The 20,124-nt window shown below is 43.2% G+C and overlaps 1 protein-coding gene across 8 annotated transcripts in view; it reads right to left on the minus strand.

Moving 5' to 3' along the window:
* LOC109897217 (SH3-containing GRB2-like protein 3-interacting protein 1) overlaps positions 1–20,124 on the minus strand; it is a 105,229-nt gene that overhangs the window by 82,956 nt on the left and 2,149 nt on the right. For all 8 annotated transcript variants that reach the window (XM_031833637.1, XM_031833636.1, XM_031833627.1 and 5 more), the window contains exon 2: positions 1,903–2,049. In XM_031833637.1, coding sequence (XP_031689497.1) covers positions 1,903–1,945 — 43 coding nt within the window. In that variant the 5' untranslated portion in view covers positions 1,946–2,049. The remainder of the gene's footprint in view (positions 1–1,902; positions 2,050–20,124) is intronic.

The raw sequence follows: 20,124 nt of genomic DNA on the forward strand, positions 1-20,124 counted from the left end.
TGATGAGGGAATGAGGGAAAAGAGATGAGGAGCTAGCAGGAGAGAACAGGAAAGCAGTTCCTTCCATCAACTCATTTGAAGGCCATGTAGTGTATTTGGCTATTTCAGCCACACCCGTTGCTGACAGGTGTATAGAATCAAGGACACTACAATCTCTATAGACAAATATTGGCACCAGAATGACCCATACTGAAGAGCTCAGTGACTTTCAATATTGACACCTTTCCCAACAAGTCAGTTTGTCAAATTTCTGCCATACAAGAGCCGCCCCGGTCAGCTGTAAGTGCTGTTATTGTGAAATAGAAACGTCTAGGAGCAACAATGGCTCAGCCGCGAAGTGGTAGGCCACACAAGCTCACAGAACGAGACCGCCGACTGCTGAAGAATGTAAAAATCACCTGTCCTCGGTTGCAACACTGACTACCGAGTTCCAAACTGCCTCTGGAAGCAACGTCAGCACAAGAACTGTTCATCGGGAGCTTCATGAAATGGGTTGCCATGGCCGAGCAGCAACACACAAGCCTAAGATCACCATGAGCAATGCCAAACAGACGCTGGAGTAGTGTAAAGCTTACTGCCATTGGACTCTGGGACAGTGGAAACACGTTCACTGGAGTGATGAGCCATGCTTCACCATCTGGCAGTCCAACGGGCGAATATGGATTTGGCGGATGCCAGGAGAATGCTACCTTCCCAAATGCATAGTGCCAACTGTAAAGTACGGTGGAGGAGGAATAATGGTCTTGGGTGGTTTTTCATGGTTCGGCCCATGCCCCTTAGTTCCAGTGAAGAGAAATCTTAACGCTACAGCATACAATGACATTCTAGACGATTCTGTGCTTCCAACTTTGTGGCAACAGTTTTGGGAAGCACTTTTCCTGTTTCAGCAGGGCCCGTAAGTAAGCACTTCACTGTTAGTCTACACCTGTTGTTTACGAAGAATGTGTCAAATAAAATGTGATTATGATTTTAAACTGCTGTGGTCGGAGGGGCTTTGCTCGTTTTAGTTACTGTATTTCTATTGCTGGAAAACTGGAGTACAGCTCAGGGTAATGGTAGGTCACTGTCACAACAGCCTACTGCAAGCATGCTTATTGAGACATGCTTACTGGCCAGGGTGTGCAGGCTTTTGTTCCAGCTCAGCTCTAACACACATGATTCAACCAATTGTGATCTAAATTGAAGATTGTGATGAAGTTATTAGCTGAAGCAGGAGTGTTAGAGCTGGGCTGAAACAACAACAACAAAAAACATGCACTTGCTATTGATCTCCTGGACTGGAGTCTGGGACCCCTGCATTTGGCAGATAATGGTAGGTTCCATCAGTTGCAGCACTCCGCACAACTACAAGCAGTTACGTCAGATAGCCAGTAGGAGGAGGTGAAGAGAGTAGGAGGAGCTGAAGGAGCAAAACCCACAGAAAGGAGGACAGAACGTGTCCTGTGGAGTAGATATCCTCATTCAGAGCCACGTATTTAGCATTTGTATTTATTTATCTTAAAACACTTGGCTCGGTCCTCACCTACCAATTGTCTACTCCTTCTGTGGTGCAGCTCTACTCTACTAGTCCCTGACCCATTTCTACTGCAGGTAGACTAGAGGATCCTTTAAGGACAGCAGCAGACCACGTGGGCACTGTTCTGATCTACATTGTGGGCCTCCCTCTACTATACCTCTCTGTGACGCCGCTGCACCAAACACAACCAAGAGAGTAACAGGTACATTTGGGAGGGGCATGTATACATCCGCACGCACAGAAATAAAAAAAGACAACACAACTATAGCACACATACTTGTAAGCACCGCAACGCACACAGTTGCAGTGCAGTAGTGCGCCCGCACACATTCACACAGAGGAAGTTGACAGAGAAGGAGAGGAAAGAGAGAGAGAGGTGCGCATACCTGCGACAATGCGAAACCAGCCGGTACACAGCTCCTCAGCCATCTACAGCAATCTCCATGGAGCAGGTCACATATCTGGAATATCCACAGGGGGACAGAGAGATGGAAGGACGAAGGGATGGGAAATAGAGATGGACGGCAGAGAGTCTGTGAGGAGAGAAAGAAAGAGAGGGACCAGTCGCATTAAAGGAGGAGTGAGGATGACTGCACCTGACTGAGCTCCCTGGCTGAGGGGACAGATGCGCACACACACACACACACACTGAGGGACCTGTGGAAAATGCTAATGTAGTCCTGTAGAAGTGCTGTCTGGGCCGCTGTCGGTCAGTGAAAGTGACAATACACAAACAGCCTGAGTGTACCTGACCTGTATAGAAAAGAGCCACTTCTCTGTGCACTGAAACACTGGGCCAGTGGCATTAACCCCTTGCACCCTGGGAGAAAGAGGGAAACGTGCAAGGAGAGAAAGGAGAGAGAAGGGTGAGAACAGGGAAAATGTGTCAGATTAGTAAGAGAAATACGATGAAATAGGATGAATCCTCCTACTTTTAACAGTCTTTCATTAATGTATGGAGGAAATAAAATAAACAAACAATAAACAGGATGGAAAGACAAACTTTCTGCAGCAGAGACACCAGTGCCACATGCCTCTGCTGCCTCCTGCTGGTTGTATTCTAACAGTGCATCTCTTTCTATACATCTGACACAGCCAGAGTGTCATAACACTGGCCTTGTGAACTCATGGCTCGGATTATTACACTTGGCAGTGTTGAGATGTCTTTTAAACGTCACTGTGGTTGACACAATGGTTAACCACCCTTAGATGTCAGGGGTCACATATGCTACATAGATGGTTGTTGTGAGAAAACAAATCAAATTACCTACCACATCAAAATGCAATTGAATTAAAATGGCAAAAAAAAAAAAAAATGTAATAGATTGCAGTTTCAGCGCCTAATCAGATGTCATCTTAGACACTCTGAAATCAGACAATGAACTGACTGCATAATTGTAAAGACAGGCGGACAAATTTAAATGCATCTAGAAATGTAACATCGGACAGGACACATTTTTACTAAGCCTAGAATATCCCGTTGAAGTGGTGCACTGCCTGTCTCAAGCCAGAGTCAGATACAGTCTCCATCAAACAGTTATAGTTGTGACTAGATGATGTGTCCTGATGGCACTACATGTTTTACACGTGTGCAACTCCTACATAAAACATGACTACTGGCTGGCTCAACTGACTTTTCGTCCCAGAATACTGTATGACCCGTCCTTACAAGCACTGCCTTCTCCGCTCCTGAGCGGAGAGAAAGATGTCATTGATATCAGAATATCAGAGCAGAGCTGAGCCTGCTGCTGCAGTGTCATCTCAACTCAGTATCTTTTTCTCTCCTCCACAACAGCCTGCTCTCGACGCTTACAGACACGATCATTCATCTGCTGAAGTTCATGATACAGCAGTTCTTAATTGCCAGATATTCCTCCCACATGTTTGACACTGTAACAAGGTGGGGGATTTTCCATTTCAAACGCAGCAGAATTGGACAAACAAACAGGCTGCCAAGACATCCCCTCGTCCTCTCCTGCTCTCTCTCTCTCTTTTTCTCCCGCTCCCTCTCGCACGCTCGCTCCCAGCCTCCATCAGTCTCTCTCGCTGACCTACTTTTACTCTCGCATCAGCAGAGGGCAGTCTTGCACTTGGCACGTCGTTCCTCCATCATTCGTCTCTGGATCCCTTCACATCCCTTTTCAACAACAAAAACAGCAGTGTTTTTCCACTAACCCAGAAACCAATTAAATATATATCCAATAGTAAGCTAAAGGTAAAGTGTCAATTTTCTGGCGATCTATTTGAAAGGAGGGTGATTGATGATTTGAGTGCTGGAGGAGTGAAGATGGTACTTCTGTCCCGAGTGCTGGGCAACGGTCAAACATGTCCCCTCGGCGCGTGATAGCGGTGCAAAGACGAGAGGGGAGACCAGGAGTGGCGAGGGACAGCGGCAGTCAAGGGGATGACTAAGGGTGTCAAACTGAGGCTGAGCTGACACAAACAAACATTAAGATAGAACGGTCTCCTGCTCTTTTTTTCTATCAATGTAATTGTCTGCATCATTTGCAATCCCCCTTATATATGTTCTATAAATATAATATATATATATTTTTATTTTCCTTTATTATTTTCCCCTAACCCTACCACCTCTCCCCTAATTGGAGTAAACTAATGGAAAAGAACACTTAGGCTTCCACTTCCAACTTATACATACTATATAAAGTGGGGAGAAGAAGTATTTGATACACTGTCGATTTTGCAGTTTTTCCTACTTACAAAGCATGCCGAGGTCTGTCATGTTTGTCATAGGTACACTTCAACTGTGAGAGACGGAATCTAAAACGTGATCCTAACTGACCTAAGACAGGGAATTTTAACTAGGATTAAATTTCAGGGATTGTGTAAAACTGAATTTAAATGTATTTGGCTAAGGTGTATGTTAACTTCCGACTTCAACTGTATACATAGCATTCGATTAATTCCAATAATATTTTATCATTTAAATTGAAAAACTAGAAGTTTTGAATCTGGCGTCGTTTTGTGTATCAGGTCATAAACCATGTGGCATGGAATCGGTACATCGAAAATCTCTTCCCAAATATTTAAATGAAACTGGTAGACTTTTTTTTATACATCACAATAATCATTGGAAAACCCTTTTGCAATTATGGTAGAATTGAGTATCTGGAGCGTCAGCATTTGTGGGTTCGACTACAGGCTCAAAATGGCCAGAAACAAAGAACTTTCTTCTCAAACTCATCAGTCTATTCTTGTTCTGAGAAATGAAGGCTATTCCATGTGAGAAATTGCCAAGAAACTGAAGATCTCGTAAGATCAGTTTAATTGCTTCTTTAAATCAGCATGACAGTTTTCAGCTGTGCTAACAATTGTAAAAGGGTTGTCTAATGATCAATTTTAAAAATTATAAACTTGGATTAGCTAACACAACGTGCCATTGGAACACAGGAGTGATGGTTGCTGATAAATGGGCCTCTGTACGCCTACGTAGATATTCCTTTTTTTAATCTGCAGTTTCCAACTACAATAGTCATTTACAAAATTAACAATATTTCTGATCATTTTAATGTTATTTAATGTGCTTTTCTTTCAAAAACAAGGAAATACAGTGCCTTGCGAAAGTAGCCCCCTTGAACTTTGCGACCTTTTGCCACATTTCAGGCTTCAAACATAAAGATATAAAACTGTATTTTTTGTGAAGAATCAACAACAAGTGGGACACAATCATGAAGTGGAACGAGATTTATTGGATATTTCAAACTTTTTTAACAAATCAAAAACTGAAAAATTGGGCGTGCAAAATTATTCAGCCCCTTTACTTTCAGTGCAGCAAACTCTCTCCAGAAGTTCAGTGAGGATCTCTGAATGATCCAATGTTGACCTAAATGACTAATGATGATAAATACAATCCACCTGTGTGTAATCAAGTCTCTGTATAAATGCACCTGCACTGTGATAGTCTCAGAGGTCCGTTAAAAGCGCAGAGAGCATCATGAAGAACAAGGAACACACCAGGCAGGTCCGAGATACTGTTGTGAAGTAAGTTTAAAGCCGGATTTGGATACAAAAAGATTTCCCAAGCTTTAAACATCCCAAGGAGCACTGTGCAAGCGATAATATTGAAATGGAAGGAGTATCAGACCACTGCAAATCTACCAAGACCTGGCCGTCCCTCTAAACTTTCAGCTCATACAAGGAGAAGACTGATCAGAGATGCAGCCAAGAGGCCCATGATCACTCTGGATGAACTGCAGAGATCTACAGCTGAGGTGGGAGACTCTGTCCATAGGACAACAATCAGTCGTATATTGCACAAATCTGGCCTTTATGGAAGAGTGGCAAGAAGAAAGCCATTTCTTAAAGATATCCATAAAAAGTGTCGTTTAAAGTTTGCCACAAGCCACCTGGGAGACACACCAAACATGTGGAAGAAGGTGCTCTGGTCAGATGAAACCAAAATTGAACTTTTTGGCAACAATGCAAAACGTTATGTTTGGCGTAAAAGCAACACAGCTCATCACCCTGAACATACCATCCCCACTGTCAAACATGGTGGTGGCAGCATCATGGTTTGGGCCTGCTTTTCTTCAGCAGGGACAGGGAAGATGGTTAAAATTGATGGGAAGATGGATGGAGTCAAATACAGGACCATTCTGGAAGAAAACCTGATGGAGTCTGCAAAAGACCTGAGACTGGGACGGAGATTTGTCTTCCAACAAGACAATGATCCAAAACATAAAGCAAAATCTACAATGGAATGGTTCAAAAATAAACATATCCAGGTGTTAGAATGGCCAAGTCAAAGTCCAGACCTGAATCCAATTGAGAATCTGTGGAAAGAACTGAAAACTGCTGTTCACAAATGCTCTCCATCCAACCTCACTGAGCTCGAGCTGTTTTGCAAGGAGGAATGGGAAAAAATGTCAGTCTCTTGATGTGCAAAACTGATAGAGACATACCCCAAGTGACTTACAGCTGTAATCGCAGCAAAAGGTGGCGCTACAAAGTATTAACTTAAGGGGGCTGAATAATTTTGCACGCCCAATTTTTCAGTTTTTGATTTGTTAAAAATGTTTGAAATATCCAATAAATGTCGTTCCACTTCATGATTGTGTCCCACTTGTTGTTGATTCTTCACAAAAAAATACAGTTTTATATCTTTATGTTTGAAGCCTGAAATGTGGCAAAAGGTCGCAAAGTTCAAGGGGGCCGAATACTTTCGCAAGGCACTGTATCGAAGTGACCCCAAAATTTTGAACGGTAGTGGACATGTATTTTCCTTTCCATGGTCTCAAGATCTTGTCTATTTTTGCTAACTTTCTATTAAAATGTATTGTAATGAGATTATTTCTTTCTTTCGGGATATGAATACTGAGTATGTCCACTTCACTGTCAGACCATTTTATTGGTAAACTACACAGTCATGTAAAAGTTGTATTTTTTGTGATCCAATACATAATATAGTACACATAGTACACATAGATTTTAATAGCTAACATTTCAATGGCCATAATAAATAGATATGCCAATAGTGGACCACCTTGTTTACTCCTTGATAGGTTAAGAGTTTCTGTGAAGTAACCATTATTTACTATTTCACACCTAGGGTTACTATACATAACTTTAACCCATTAAAAAAGGTATTCTCCAAAATTGAAATATTCCATTTATATATAAATTCCAGTCGTACTTTATCAAAAGCCTTTTCAAAGTCAGCTATGACAACCAGGCCTGGTTTCACAGATTTTTCACAGTTTTCTGTTGTTTCCAGTACTTGTCTTATATTATCTTCAAGGTATCGTCCATTTAAAAAACCTGTCTGATTAGGATGAATAATATCCGACAATACCGTTTTAATTATATGCACTTTCCTAGAATCACAACAATGAAGTGTAAGGGGCCTCCAATTTTTTAAATGGACTGAATCTTTAAACTTACCACCTGGGTCCTGTTTTAGTAATAGCGAAATCAGACCTTGTTGAGTATCTGATAATCTCCCATTTTGAGTGGTTAAAACATGCTAATAACGAGTACATTAAAAAAATATACCTCAACTGGTATGCCATCCAGCCTTGGAGTTTTCCTGGATGTAAAGGCTTTAATTGCATCAAGAAGTTCCTCCTCTGTAATTTGGCTTTCACACAAGTATTTCTGTACAGCTGTTCATTTTACATTGTTAATAGAAGAAAAAAAACATTACAATTAACTTCGGACGATGCTGGGACAATTGTGCGCCGCCCTATTGAACTCCCACTCACGGCCGGTTGTGGTGCAGCCTGGAATTGAACTAGGGTCTGTGGCACTGAGATGCAAAGCCTTAGACCGCTGCGCAACTCCACTCGGGAGCCCACTTAGATCATGTATATTCAGGTAGAAATAAGTTGTGAAGCAATTGCTCTCTATCCCGCTCAACACACATTATTCTGTCTCTTTAACGTAGCAGGCATAAAAGAAACACACACCGGACAAGTAGGCATGCAATGGATTATGGTCATTATGGTCATTGTAATGTCACCATGGAAAGGCCAAGGCTCCATTCCACCAAAACAGGCTGACATTTCTGGCAGTCTTTTCAAACAGCTCATATACTCAAAAGGCATCATCATACTTTTCACAATATTATTCCAACCTCATAGCTTGGAAATATATATAGAACACAGGTAAATCACGTTTTTGGCTGCACTGGGCCTTTAAGGTAGTGTGTGTCCCAGTCACACTACAGGCAGAGCTAAACCCCATCAGCAACAGACTAAACAAACCAATCAAACGTCAGCAGACCAACAACCAGTAAGTGGATGCTAATTACCCTAAAAGGCCCGGATAACCCCACCCTTACCCTAAGTCTCTCCCTCTCCCTTGGGCAGGGCAAAGTGAGCTGTGTCTGGGGTGTCATTGTGTCATTAGGTCACTGTGGGCAAGACAAATAGAGGACATGGCTGGCCGAGCGGCACGTAGGCACATGGACATAGCCCAGTCTTATCACCTCCTTGCTGAGTCTTGCTCTCGCTTGGCCTGGTGGAATGTTTTGGTTAGAACCCACCGCTTCCTAATCAGCATTCCTCATCACCAGGGCTGACAGAGGGGTGAGAGGGGAGTTGCGGATCGCCACGGCAACCTGCAAGAAGAGCCACGCTGCTGCCGTTCAGGACTGAGACAGAGACCTGACACACAGCCCAAGGGGCCAGGGGAGCTGAATGGACTTCCTTTTCAGAGGAGAACATCAGGACACATTGACTCAGTGTGACGACTCACTGTGGACATTGGTGCTTTATCTTCCTGCAGTGGGTCCCAATGGTCTTAAACTAATAAGGGATAACTGCTGTATGTGATGGTAGCAACACAACATGCCTCTTCCAGTAAGACTGAGCAGTGAGCCCACCTCTTCACAGAAACAATAGGTGTACTGTTTACTCCCCAGATTGGTTCTGTTTATTGTGGAGCCTCTCTCTACTTAGCCTCTACCACAGTCTACACTAAATAACACTCCGTAAGACTACAGACCCCTACAGTTTTAACTACCTGGCCAGGACAAAACTCTAGGCCTTAGGTCATGTAATCAGGAAAAACTCATGTCCATATGCATATTATAATAATAACTAGATTGCAATAGTACATGAAGTACTATTGATGGGACTTGCTTTAACTCTTTAAAAGTATTTTTTGTGGTAATGGTAAATGTTTAAAGCAAAGCAGTTTTAATGTATGTATGGTTTAGAAATTTTTATAGTAGTGATACTGATTGCAGTAGTAATGATGGGGACTGGTTATAGTTGAAAAAGTAGGTAGATGAAAAGTTAAAATAGCCTGAACATTTGAAAGTTGGTTTGTTGCATCTAGCTTGAACGGTTTAAGAGTTATTGTTGGTGGGTTATTTTATGCTAATTTCTATAGACTGTAAAACATGTTAAGACTTTGAAGTTAGGATAATGTGAACATGTGGAAGTTGGTTTGGTGTCTTTACCTTGAACGGTTCAAGAACGAATGTTGGGGTGTTATTTTAGTCTATATGTCTATAGTTATAGTTGATAAAAGTTTTACAGAATTTGAAGTTAGGATAGCCTGAACATGTGAAAGCTGGTTTGGTGTATGTAGCTGGAATAGCATCGAATAGTCCCCGCGATATGCAACTGTTCAGGGAAGTCAGGAACCAATACACACAGTCAGTCAGGAAAGCTAAGGCCAGCTTCTTCAGGCAGAAGTTTGCATCCTGTAGCTCCAACTCCAAAAAGTTCTGGGACACTGTGAAGTCCATGGAGAACAAGAGCACCTCCTCCCAGCTGCCCACTGCACTGAGGCTAGGTAACACGGTCACCACCGATAAATCCATGATTATCGAAAACTTCAACAAGCATTTCTCAACAGCTGGCCATGCCTTCCGCCTGGCTACTCCAAACTCGGCCAACAGCTCCGCCCCCCCCGCAGCTACTCGCCCAAGCCTCTCCAGGTTCTCCTTTCCCCAAATCCAGATAGCAGATGTTCTGAAAGAGCTGCAAAACCTGGACCCGTACAAATCAGCTGGGCTTGACAATCTGGACCCTCTATTTCTGAAACTATCCGCCGCCATTGTCGCAACCCCTATTACCAGCCTGTTCAAAGTCAAGTCAACAAACAGGTCACTGACCATCTCGAATCCCTCCGTACCTTCTCCGCTGTGCAATCTGGTTTCCGAGCCGGTCACGGGTGCACCTCAGCCACGCTCAAGGTACTAAACGATATCATAACCGCCATCGATAAAAGACAGTACTGTGCAGCCGTCTTCATCGACCTTGCCAAGGCTTTCGACTCTGTCAATCACCATATTCTTATCGGCAGACTCAGTAGCCTCGGTTTTTCGGATGACTGCCTTGCCTGGTTCACCAATTACTTTGCAGACAGAGTTCAGTGTGTCAAATCGGAGGGCATGCTGTCCGGTCCTCTGGCAGTGTCTATGGGGGTGCCACAGGGTTCAATCCTCGGGCCGACTCTTTTCTCTGTATATATCAATGATGTTGCTCTTGCTGCGGGCGATTCCCTGATCCACCTCAACGCAGACGACACCATTCTATATACTTCCGGCCCGTCCTTGGGCACTGTGCTATCTAACCTCCAAACGAGCTTCAATGCCATACAGCACTCCTTCCGTGGCCTCCAACTGCTCTTAAATGCTAGTAAAACCAAATGCATGCTTTTCAACTGTTCGCTGCCTGCACCCGCACGCCTGACCAGCATCACCACCCTGGAGGGTTCCGACCTTGAATATGTGGACATCTATAAGTACCTAGGTGTCTGGCTAGACTGTAAACTCTCCTTCCAGACTCATATCAAACATCTCCAATCGAAAATCAAATCAAGAGTCGGCTTTCTATTCCGCAACAAAGCCTCCTTCACTCACGCCGCCAAACTTACCCTAGTAAAACTGACTATCCTACCGATCCTCGACTTCGGCGATGTCATCTACAAAATTGCTTCCAACACTCTACTCAGCAAACTGGATGCAGTTTATCACAGTGCCATCCGTTTTGTCATTAAAGCACCTTATACCACCCACCACTGCGACTTGTATGCTCTAGTCGGCTGGCCCTCGCTACATATTCGTCGCCAGACCCATTGGCTCCAGGTCATCTACAAGTCCATGCTAGGTAAAGCTCCGCCTTATCTTAGTTCACTGGTCACGATGGCAACACCCATCCGTAGCACGCGCTCCAGCAGGTGTATCTCACTGATCATCCCTAAAGCCAACACCTCATTTGGCCGCCTTTCGTTCCAGTTCTCTGCTGCCTGTGACTGGAACGAATTGCAAAAATCGCTGAAGTTGGAGACTTTTATCTCCCTCACCAACTTCAAACATCTGCTATCTGAGCAGCTAACCAATCGCTGCAGCTGTACATAGTCTATCGGTAAATAGCCCACCCATTTTTACCTACCTCATCCCCATACTGTTTTTATTTATTTACTTTTCTGCTCTTTTGCACACCAATATCTCTACCTGTACATGACCATCTGATCATTTATCACTCCAGTGTTAATCTGCAAAATTGTAATTATTCGCCTACCTCCTCCGCCTTTTGCACACAATGTATATAGACTCCCCTTTTTTTTCTACTGTGTTATTGACTTGTTAATTGTTTACTCCATGTGTAACTCTGTGTTGTCTGTTCACACTGCTATGCTTTATCTTGGCCAGGTCGCAGTTGCAAATGAGAACTTGTTCTCAACTAGACTACCTGGTTAAATAAAGGTGAAATAAAAAACTAAAAACTAAATTAAATAAATAGTGCGAGGCACAGCTAGCTAGCTACACCCAGGACCAGAGCTAGTGCAGACCAGAGCAATAGTTGTGATCAGTAGTTTTGCGGTCAGTAGTTGTGGTTCAATAGTTGTGGTCAGCAGTTGTGGTCAGTAGCTGTGGTCAGTAATTGTGGTGGTCAATAGTTTTGTGGTAAGTAGTTGTGTGGTTGTGGTCAGCAGTTATGGTGATTAGAAGTGTGGTCAATAGTTGTGTGGTCAGAATATATGTGGTTGTGGTCAGTAGTTGTGTGGTTGTGGTCAGTAGATGTGGTCAGCAGTTGTGTGGCTGTGGTCAGTAATTGTGGTAAGTAGTTGAGTGGTCAGTAGTGGTGTGTTCAGAAGTTATGTGGTTGGGGTCAGAAGTTATGTGGTTGGGCTCAGTAGTTGTGCCTAGGTGGTTGTGGTCAGTAATGGTGGTGGTCAGTAGTTATGGTGATTTAGTTGTGTGGGAAGAACTTGTGTGGTTGTGGTCAGTAGTTGTGTGGTTGTAGTCAATAGTAGTGGTCAGTTGTTGTGTGGTTGTGGTCCGTAGTTGTAATGTGATCAGGAATTGTTTGGTCAGAAGTTGTGTGGTTGTGGTCAGTATTTGTGTGAATGTAGTCAGAAGTTGTGTGGTTGTAGTCAGTAATTGTGGTGGTCAGTAGTTATGTGGTCAGAAGATGTGTTGCTGTGGTCAGTAGTTGTGTGGTTGTGGTCACGAGATGTGGTCAGCAATTGTGTGGTTGTGGTCAGTAAATGTGGTCAGTAGTTGTGCGGTTGCGTTTAAAAGTTGTGTTGTCAATAGTTGTGTGGTTGTGGTCCCCAAATGTGTTCAGTGGTTGTGTGGTTCTGATCATAAGTTGTGTGATCAGTAGTTGTGTGCTTGTGGTCAGCAGTTGTGTAGTTGTGGTCACTAGATGTGGTCAGCAGTTATGTGGTTGCAATCAGAAGTTGTGTGGTTGTGGTCAGTAGTTGTGGTCAGTAGCTTTGTGGTTGTGATCAGTAGTTGTGTGGTTATGGTCAGAAGTTGTGTGGTTGTGGTCAGTAGTTGTGTGGCTGTGGTCAATAAATGTGGTCAGCAGTTGTGTGGTTGTGGTCAGTAGTTGTGTTCACTAGATGTGGTCAGCAGTAGTGTGGTTGTGGTCAGAAGTTGTGTGGCTGTGGTCTGTAGTCAGAAGATGAGTGGTTGTGGTCAGACATTGTGTGGTTGGGGTCAAAGGTTATGTGATTGTGGTCAGTTAGATTTGTTGCCAATGAAATGTACCTGGCTAAAAGGTGAGCCACTTTCGTGGTACCGGTTATCCTGAGTTGAACTCAGAGTTGACCAAAGTTACCTCCTCAAGCCTGATTCATAGTATAGGGCACAGTAGAACCAGTTCAGTGGCAAATCTGATGACGGTGACATCTCAGTTTACCCTCAGCCTTGTTTTTTTCTCTGCTCCACAGTTTAACACACACCGAGTGGAAAAGATTAGTTAGTCACCAGTGTGTGTGACGCTCCGTGGTCTGGTCTGCAGCCTGAACTAATGAGGTGATGTCAACACCAACCCAAAGTGTTCCTCTTACTCAGAACCTATTAGCACGTCCACAGGGGCCAGGTCTGTATAAACATACAGCATTACTCACTCCACTATCAGATCCCATCTTTAAACATACGTATACAATACACTGCCTGCTCTGATGAGCTAGTTTCCCCAAACCCTCAAAATGGAGTTAGCAACTGACGTGATTTGAGGACGTTTCAAAGGAGATTCAAAAGTGCAAAAATTATGGAATTATAATCAGGAAAGAGTGTGATATTTGTCCAGGCATAGCAAGCCATCACCTCTAGGCTAAAAGTAGAAAGTTATAGCTCTAAGCATAATGCAATTATAAATGGAATGGCGTTTCAGAAATGATCCATAAACGATCACACTTTCATAACCATATCAATCTCTTTCTCTCCTCTGTCAGTCTCTCGTTCTGACTGGCCACCCACGAGGAAGCTAACATGGGTTTTGCGTATGCAGTGAAGTACTCAGCAGCCTAAAAACCTAATGTAGGGCGTGAGCTCCGCTGAGTCCAAGACTATTCTGACCTGGCCCCCTTTTCAGGCCCCGATGGCTGGTCTCCATGGAGATATGGAGTCCTATAATTCCTAGGTTAACTGGCAGGAGCCCTGGTGCTATTGGGGTGAGTCCAATTGTAGGACTACTGACTGGTGCTATAATACTGTGGTGCTCCGCAATGTTGTTCTGTGATATGATGCATCTGTGCTATGCCATACCGTGCACAGTTGCGTGGTGAGGTCCCTTATGGAGCCAATAGAGAGAACGTGAATATTGGGCACTTCTACACATAACACACACAAACAACCACACACACACCAAAGGCCGGAAGATCATGTCGGAGCTTCCCTCCAGCGAATAAAAGCAGGAGATATCAGAGGGACACACACATAAACCTTCCTGCGCAGCCCTACAGTCGTGCTCGTCAGCGAGTTACTTCACACCAGCTGAAATGTGTCACATAATAAAGCACATGTTCTCCCACCCTGACTCCATACGCAGAGCCTCGGGTCACCGCCACACTACTGAAACAGTTCACCTCGCTGCCTCACACCACTCCACCTGCCTCTGCCTCATACAGGCATGCCATGGGGAGACCCGGGGAAATGACTCAGCTATGACATTTACAGACTAACGCCATGAGTTTGAAGTCCAGTTGAAAAGTCTGGTTTAAAAGAGGAAGACTAACAGCCTCTGTACAGTACAGGAACACCTGTAGAGTAAAGGCACAAACCTACGCACACAGACCAGCCTGAGTGATGCCCTAGGATCTACCATTCCTCTTCCAGAATCAACAGTTTCTTCCATTAGGGCCCTATCAAATCCGCGACGTGGAGAACACGGACGGAATCACCGAATGCATACATTAACATGGAATAAAACAATATTCAAAAGTCTTGTAGTAGATGGAAAGGGTTTCGCAAAAACCTTATCAATTAAATGTTAACTACAAAGTAGCCTACCTGGCAGAAGGATATCATGATTATTGCATCACCCAGTGGGCGCTAACCAAGGTTGCCAGGTGCACTGTGTTTCCTCCGACACATTGGTGCGGCTGGCTTCCGGGTTGGATGCGCGCTGTGTTAAGAAGCAGTGCGGCTTGGTTGGGTTGTGTATCGGAGGACGCATGACTTTCAACCTTCGTCTCTCCCGAGCCCGTACGGGAGTTGTAGCGATGAGACAAGATAGTAGCTACTAACAATTGGATACCACGAAATTGGGGAGAAAAAAAAATAATAATAAAAAAGTAAGATCATGAAAGGACATCAACCACCACAGCCACGGCCTGTTCACCCCGCTATCATCCAGAAGGCGAGGTCAGTACAGGTGCATCAAAGCTGGTACCGAGAGACTGAAAAACAGCTTCTATCTCAAGGCCATCACTAGCAGGCTACCACCCAGTTACTCAACCCTGCACCTTAGAGGCTGCTGCCCTACATACATAGACATGGAATCACTGGCCCACTTTATTAATGTAGCACTAGTCACTTTAATAATGCTTACATACTGCTTTACTCATCTCATATATACTGTATTCTAGTTAATGCCATTCCCGACAATGCTGGTCCTAATATTTATATATTTCTTAATTCCATTCTTTTACTTTTAGATTTGTGTATTGTTAGATACTACTGCACTGTTGGATCTAGGAACACAAGCATTTCGCTACACCCGCAATAACGGGTGCTAAATATGTGTATGTGGCCAATAAAATGTGATTTGAACACTGCCAAACAAAAGTAAGCATCTTGCTAGGTGCACACTGGAATTAAAGGGTAACTACAGCAAAAAATCTACATTTCTCAAATTTTTCCCAGACTTCAAAAGTGGCCTCATGACGTGGTTTAAGCATTGTTGCGGACTTAGAACATCCAAACTAGTAGTTTGTCTATTTGAGAGTGAAAACTTGGGAAAAAAAAGAGGGAGGGAAACAGAATTTTGGAAACAAACACAAACGTAATCAGGCCAAAAATAAAACTGATTTTATAGAGCCCAAATTCCTTCTACCAACTAGAGATGGATTATTCATGGTTGATGACTCCCGCAGGTGTGTTTGTTCATCCGTGCGTACTTGTATGGGTGCATCATCCCTGCATCAGCAGCTCGGGTGTTATCCCCTGCTATTTATGCTCCGGTATTCAGACACCGTTCTAATGACGTCATAAAGACAAGTCTGAACAGGCTCTGACTAGGACACAAAACACAAACATCCCTTTTTCTATCTCTCTCACAGTCGGGCAGTGGTGTGATGGTGACTACGTCACAAATGGCACCCTATTCCCTACATAGCGCACTACTTTTGACCAAAGCCCTGTGGGCCCTGGTCAAAAGTAGTGCACTACATACGGAATACAGTGCCATTTGGGTTGCAGACAGTGTGGTGTAGGTGTCAGACCTTTGTGTAGAGTAAAGCTCTATGATCAGTCTGTTTATGCTGCAGGGTTTAACTGTGCAACACAGGACAGAAGACGGGAGGGGAGGAGGAATTTTCCCATGCTTCATTCCCAGGCAAGCACACCCAAAACTCACACCCCACCCGGTCTGCTTGGCGCTCCGCTCCCTCACAATTTCCCATCCTCAACCCTGCCTTGAACTCTCCATGGCTCTCCCTGGCTGGCAGACTGAGTCCTCTTCTCACATTCAGACTTGGGTTCAAATACAATTCAAAATCATTTTAAATATATTTAAAATACTGCGCTTGACTGAGCTTGCCTGGCTTAATGGATAAATAAAATATTCCCAAAACAGCCAAACCTGCCCATCTGGCAGGGTAGAGCAAAGATTTCAAATAGTATTTAAATTTTCTCCTTTCCTCTGCTCCTGACCGCATGTGTTGCCATAGAAAGAATGAATAGGATGCCCGTCCCCATTCAAGTCAATGATGGCATAATGGGTGGACTGGCAGCTAATGAGTGTACCAATAGGAGCAGAGCAGGAAATAGAAGCGGGACGGGTACATATCAATACGTGCTGTGATGTGTTGATTCAACTCACCTGACATCACAAAAAATAGATTCCATTGCATGAGCCACATCAGATAACATCAGTTGAATGAACATTCTATATTACCATGGAAATGATTGTGTCATAGAGTGCGGCTTGAGAACGTTCATAACAATGGTGCAACGCGAACAAGTGGCGGAGTTGCAATCTATGAATAGGATCTTTACGGTTAGAAGTTACAAGCCCATTCTATTAATCGTTTGCTACAACACTTTGCTTGCTTCGGCAAGGGGGAACAACGTTGAATCATGTTGCTAAGAGTCCATATTAAATCGCAGAAACGGACTCAACTGCACGAATGCCTCGCCGTCCCGTCTACGGTCAGCTGTGATTCATTTTCATGACGGTCTTCATCCGTAACCGTCGGTTACACGGTTATACAGTAATTGTGCCACCCCTAATTCATAACCATTTCAAACTCCTCTTTCTACCAGAGAGGCCAGGCCAGAGAGCTGAGAGTATGAGCGACCATGCCAAGACCATGTCAGATTTACAAGGGTATGGAAGAGGAGCAGGGACACTAGTTAAACATTAGGACCAGTATGACTAGTCATTATGCATAGTCAAGTGGGCCAGTGTGTTACAGAGAGGAATGAGAGGCCTATGTGTACCAGGATCCTGTTACGATAAAAGAGACGACATACACACACATACGTCAGATGATAACTGTCAAAACCCTCGGAGTTGGGAAAGATACAGTATAAGCGTCTGTTGAACCTGCTATGACATTTCAATCTGACACTCCGAAGCAGGCCCTGAGTCAACAGATCTTATGTGATCCACTCAGGCTAATCGATCAGACCGGCTGTCGCCGAGCTAGCTAACTGTAGCTAATTTCCAAAATGGAAATCAAGATTGTTCAATGGTGAGACAGACAGACGTCTCAAATCAACCACCTTAGCCCAAATCGACCTCACTAAATGACCACCGTTCGCACTGCCAAAAGACAATTACTCAACCCTTTCAGAAAAATGTTGGTTCTGGTTTTCTTCCTTTTCTTTCCCTCTGTTCTAACGATGTTGTGCGATTCCAGAACGCTTTTTCATGTGGTAGATCTCAGGGTTGCGTAATAAACATTGACCAGCTGCTAAATTCTCTCAAAGTGGGTATGTGTGTGGAGAGTTAGCCAGGCCAGGAGAGGAGGGCCGTGGTGGTTATGATGCCTGCCAAGGGGCTCAGAGTGGAGCCAGGCTGCGTCAGGGACCTCTTAGCTCTGGTGCGCCACTCGACTCTTAGTCCTCATTAAAAACTCCCTCAGTAATCAGATAAATGAGAGAAAGATGTAGGGGGAGGGGAGCGGAGGACTTCAACCCATGACATCCATCTGTCTGTCTGACTCATGTCTGTCTGTCCTGGGATCAGAGTCTATACGTTACCCAAAAACTCTTAAGTATCTACCCCAAATTAAGATGTCCGCAGAAAGACTGGGGTATTAGCTATGATATGACACCTTGAGTTTGAAAACATCTATTTTGGTTCTGAACTAGAGTGATGGGTCCTTGATCTGTACAATACAGAGGTAGACTAAATTAATATCCTCCTTGGCATGTGCAGGTATTATTCTACTCACTGGCTATCATTCCAATGAGCGCTGCCCACAAACAAGACCACATTTGGTTGGTCCAGACTGGACTAAATCTGTACCAATAATAGTTTAACAAGTTAGCTCATCACCATAGAGCACAGTGGAGTCCAGTATAGCATAGCACAGTAAAGGTAAGAGTGGAGTACAGTACAGCAGAGTACAGTACAGTAGAATACAGTGCAGTAAAGAAAAGTCGAGTAGAGAATAGTTCTATACAGTACAGTCCAGTAGAGTATATTACTGAACCCTACTTTTTTTTTTTACTGTACCAACCATATACATCTATGTTTCACAAGTTTGGACATCACAGTACAGCTTATTTGAGCACAGTAAAAGTACAGTATAGTAAAGTAGAGCACAGTACAGTAGAGTATATTATACTGTACTATACTCATGTGTGCTCTACTGTACTGAACTACACTACTTTTCTTTACTGTACTGCAACTGTGGTCTGTGACTATGATTTCTCATTGTGGCCAATTCAATTGCAGTAATTCTGATATTTTTCATGTCATTTGGTTAGAGTGACGCATTTTAATCACTTAATAATTATATTATAAACAAAATTGTTTTCAGTAAAAACACTAACTAATTGGTAGTTCTACCTTCATTTGTTACTTCCGTGAACTTTCATAATCCTCCCTCCTCAAGAGGGAGAGAAATGAGAAAATATTGATAATCTCCAGCACCATCATATGTGAAAATGGCATGTTTCTATGTTTGCTATTGAAAAGATTTCCAATGGCATCATCGGTGTGCATCGTGTGATTTTAACCCATTATGAGCAGGCATTGCCTACTAATTGTCCACTAATTGGTTGGTGATGTCATTGGAAACACTTATCTTCCTCTATATTATTTACTACAAAACATCTATATCTAGTGGTCAGAACCTGTTATTATCAGGATGTAGGATGGGATATAAACCTAACAACTTCAATTAAAAAATGTTCTCCCAAAAACCTTCTCAATTAAATGTTTGATGATATCATGATTATTTACATCGATCCAGTGGGTATTTGTTTTGCTAACTCTACCTTCACATATGCAGTACAAAAACACCACTAAACAACAGCCACTTCCTAGGTGCACACTGGAGTTAAAGGGTAACTACACCAACAACAACAAAAAATTCAACAACAAAAAATCCAGACCTCAAAAGTGGTCTTCTGATGTAGTTTAAGCATTGCGTGGGCTTAAAATATCCCATTTGTTTTTCAAAAAAAAACTGGGAAATTGGAAACCTGGAAATTAATTTGGGAGAATACAAAACAGAGTCAGGCAAAAAAACAAAACATATTTTACAAGGCCCTATGGGTGTCATGGCTTGCTGAAATGAAATGCAGCGATCCAACAAAAATATTTGTAATGTTACCAATGAACTACTGTATGTGTTTAGATTTTTTATTTTTATCCTGAGCTTTCTTATACATTGCATTCAGAACCCTTGATTTTTTCCCAAATTGTTTGTTACGTTACAGCCTTATTCCAAATTGGATTCAATCTTTTTTTTTTTTACCTCACCTATCTACACACAATACCCCATAATGACATAATAATAATCACATTTACAGAAGTATTCAGACCCTTTGCTCTGTAATTTGTTGAAGCACCTTTGGCAGCGATTACAGCCTCGAGTCTTTTTGGGTATGACGCTACAAGCTTGGCACACCTGTATTTGGGGAGTTTTTCCCCATTCTTCTCTGCAGATCCTCTCAAGCTCTGTCAGGTTGGATGGGGAGTGTCACTGCACAGCTATTTTCAGGT

This window comes from Oncorhynchus kisutch, linkage group LG10 (genome assembly GCF_002021735.2).
Source record: "Oncorhynchus kisutch isolate 150728-3 linkage group LG10, Okis_V2, whole genome shotgun sequence".
NCBI lineage: Eukaryota > Metazoa > Chordata > Actinopteri > Salmoniformes > Salmonidae > Oncorhynchus > Oncorhynchus kisutch.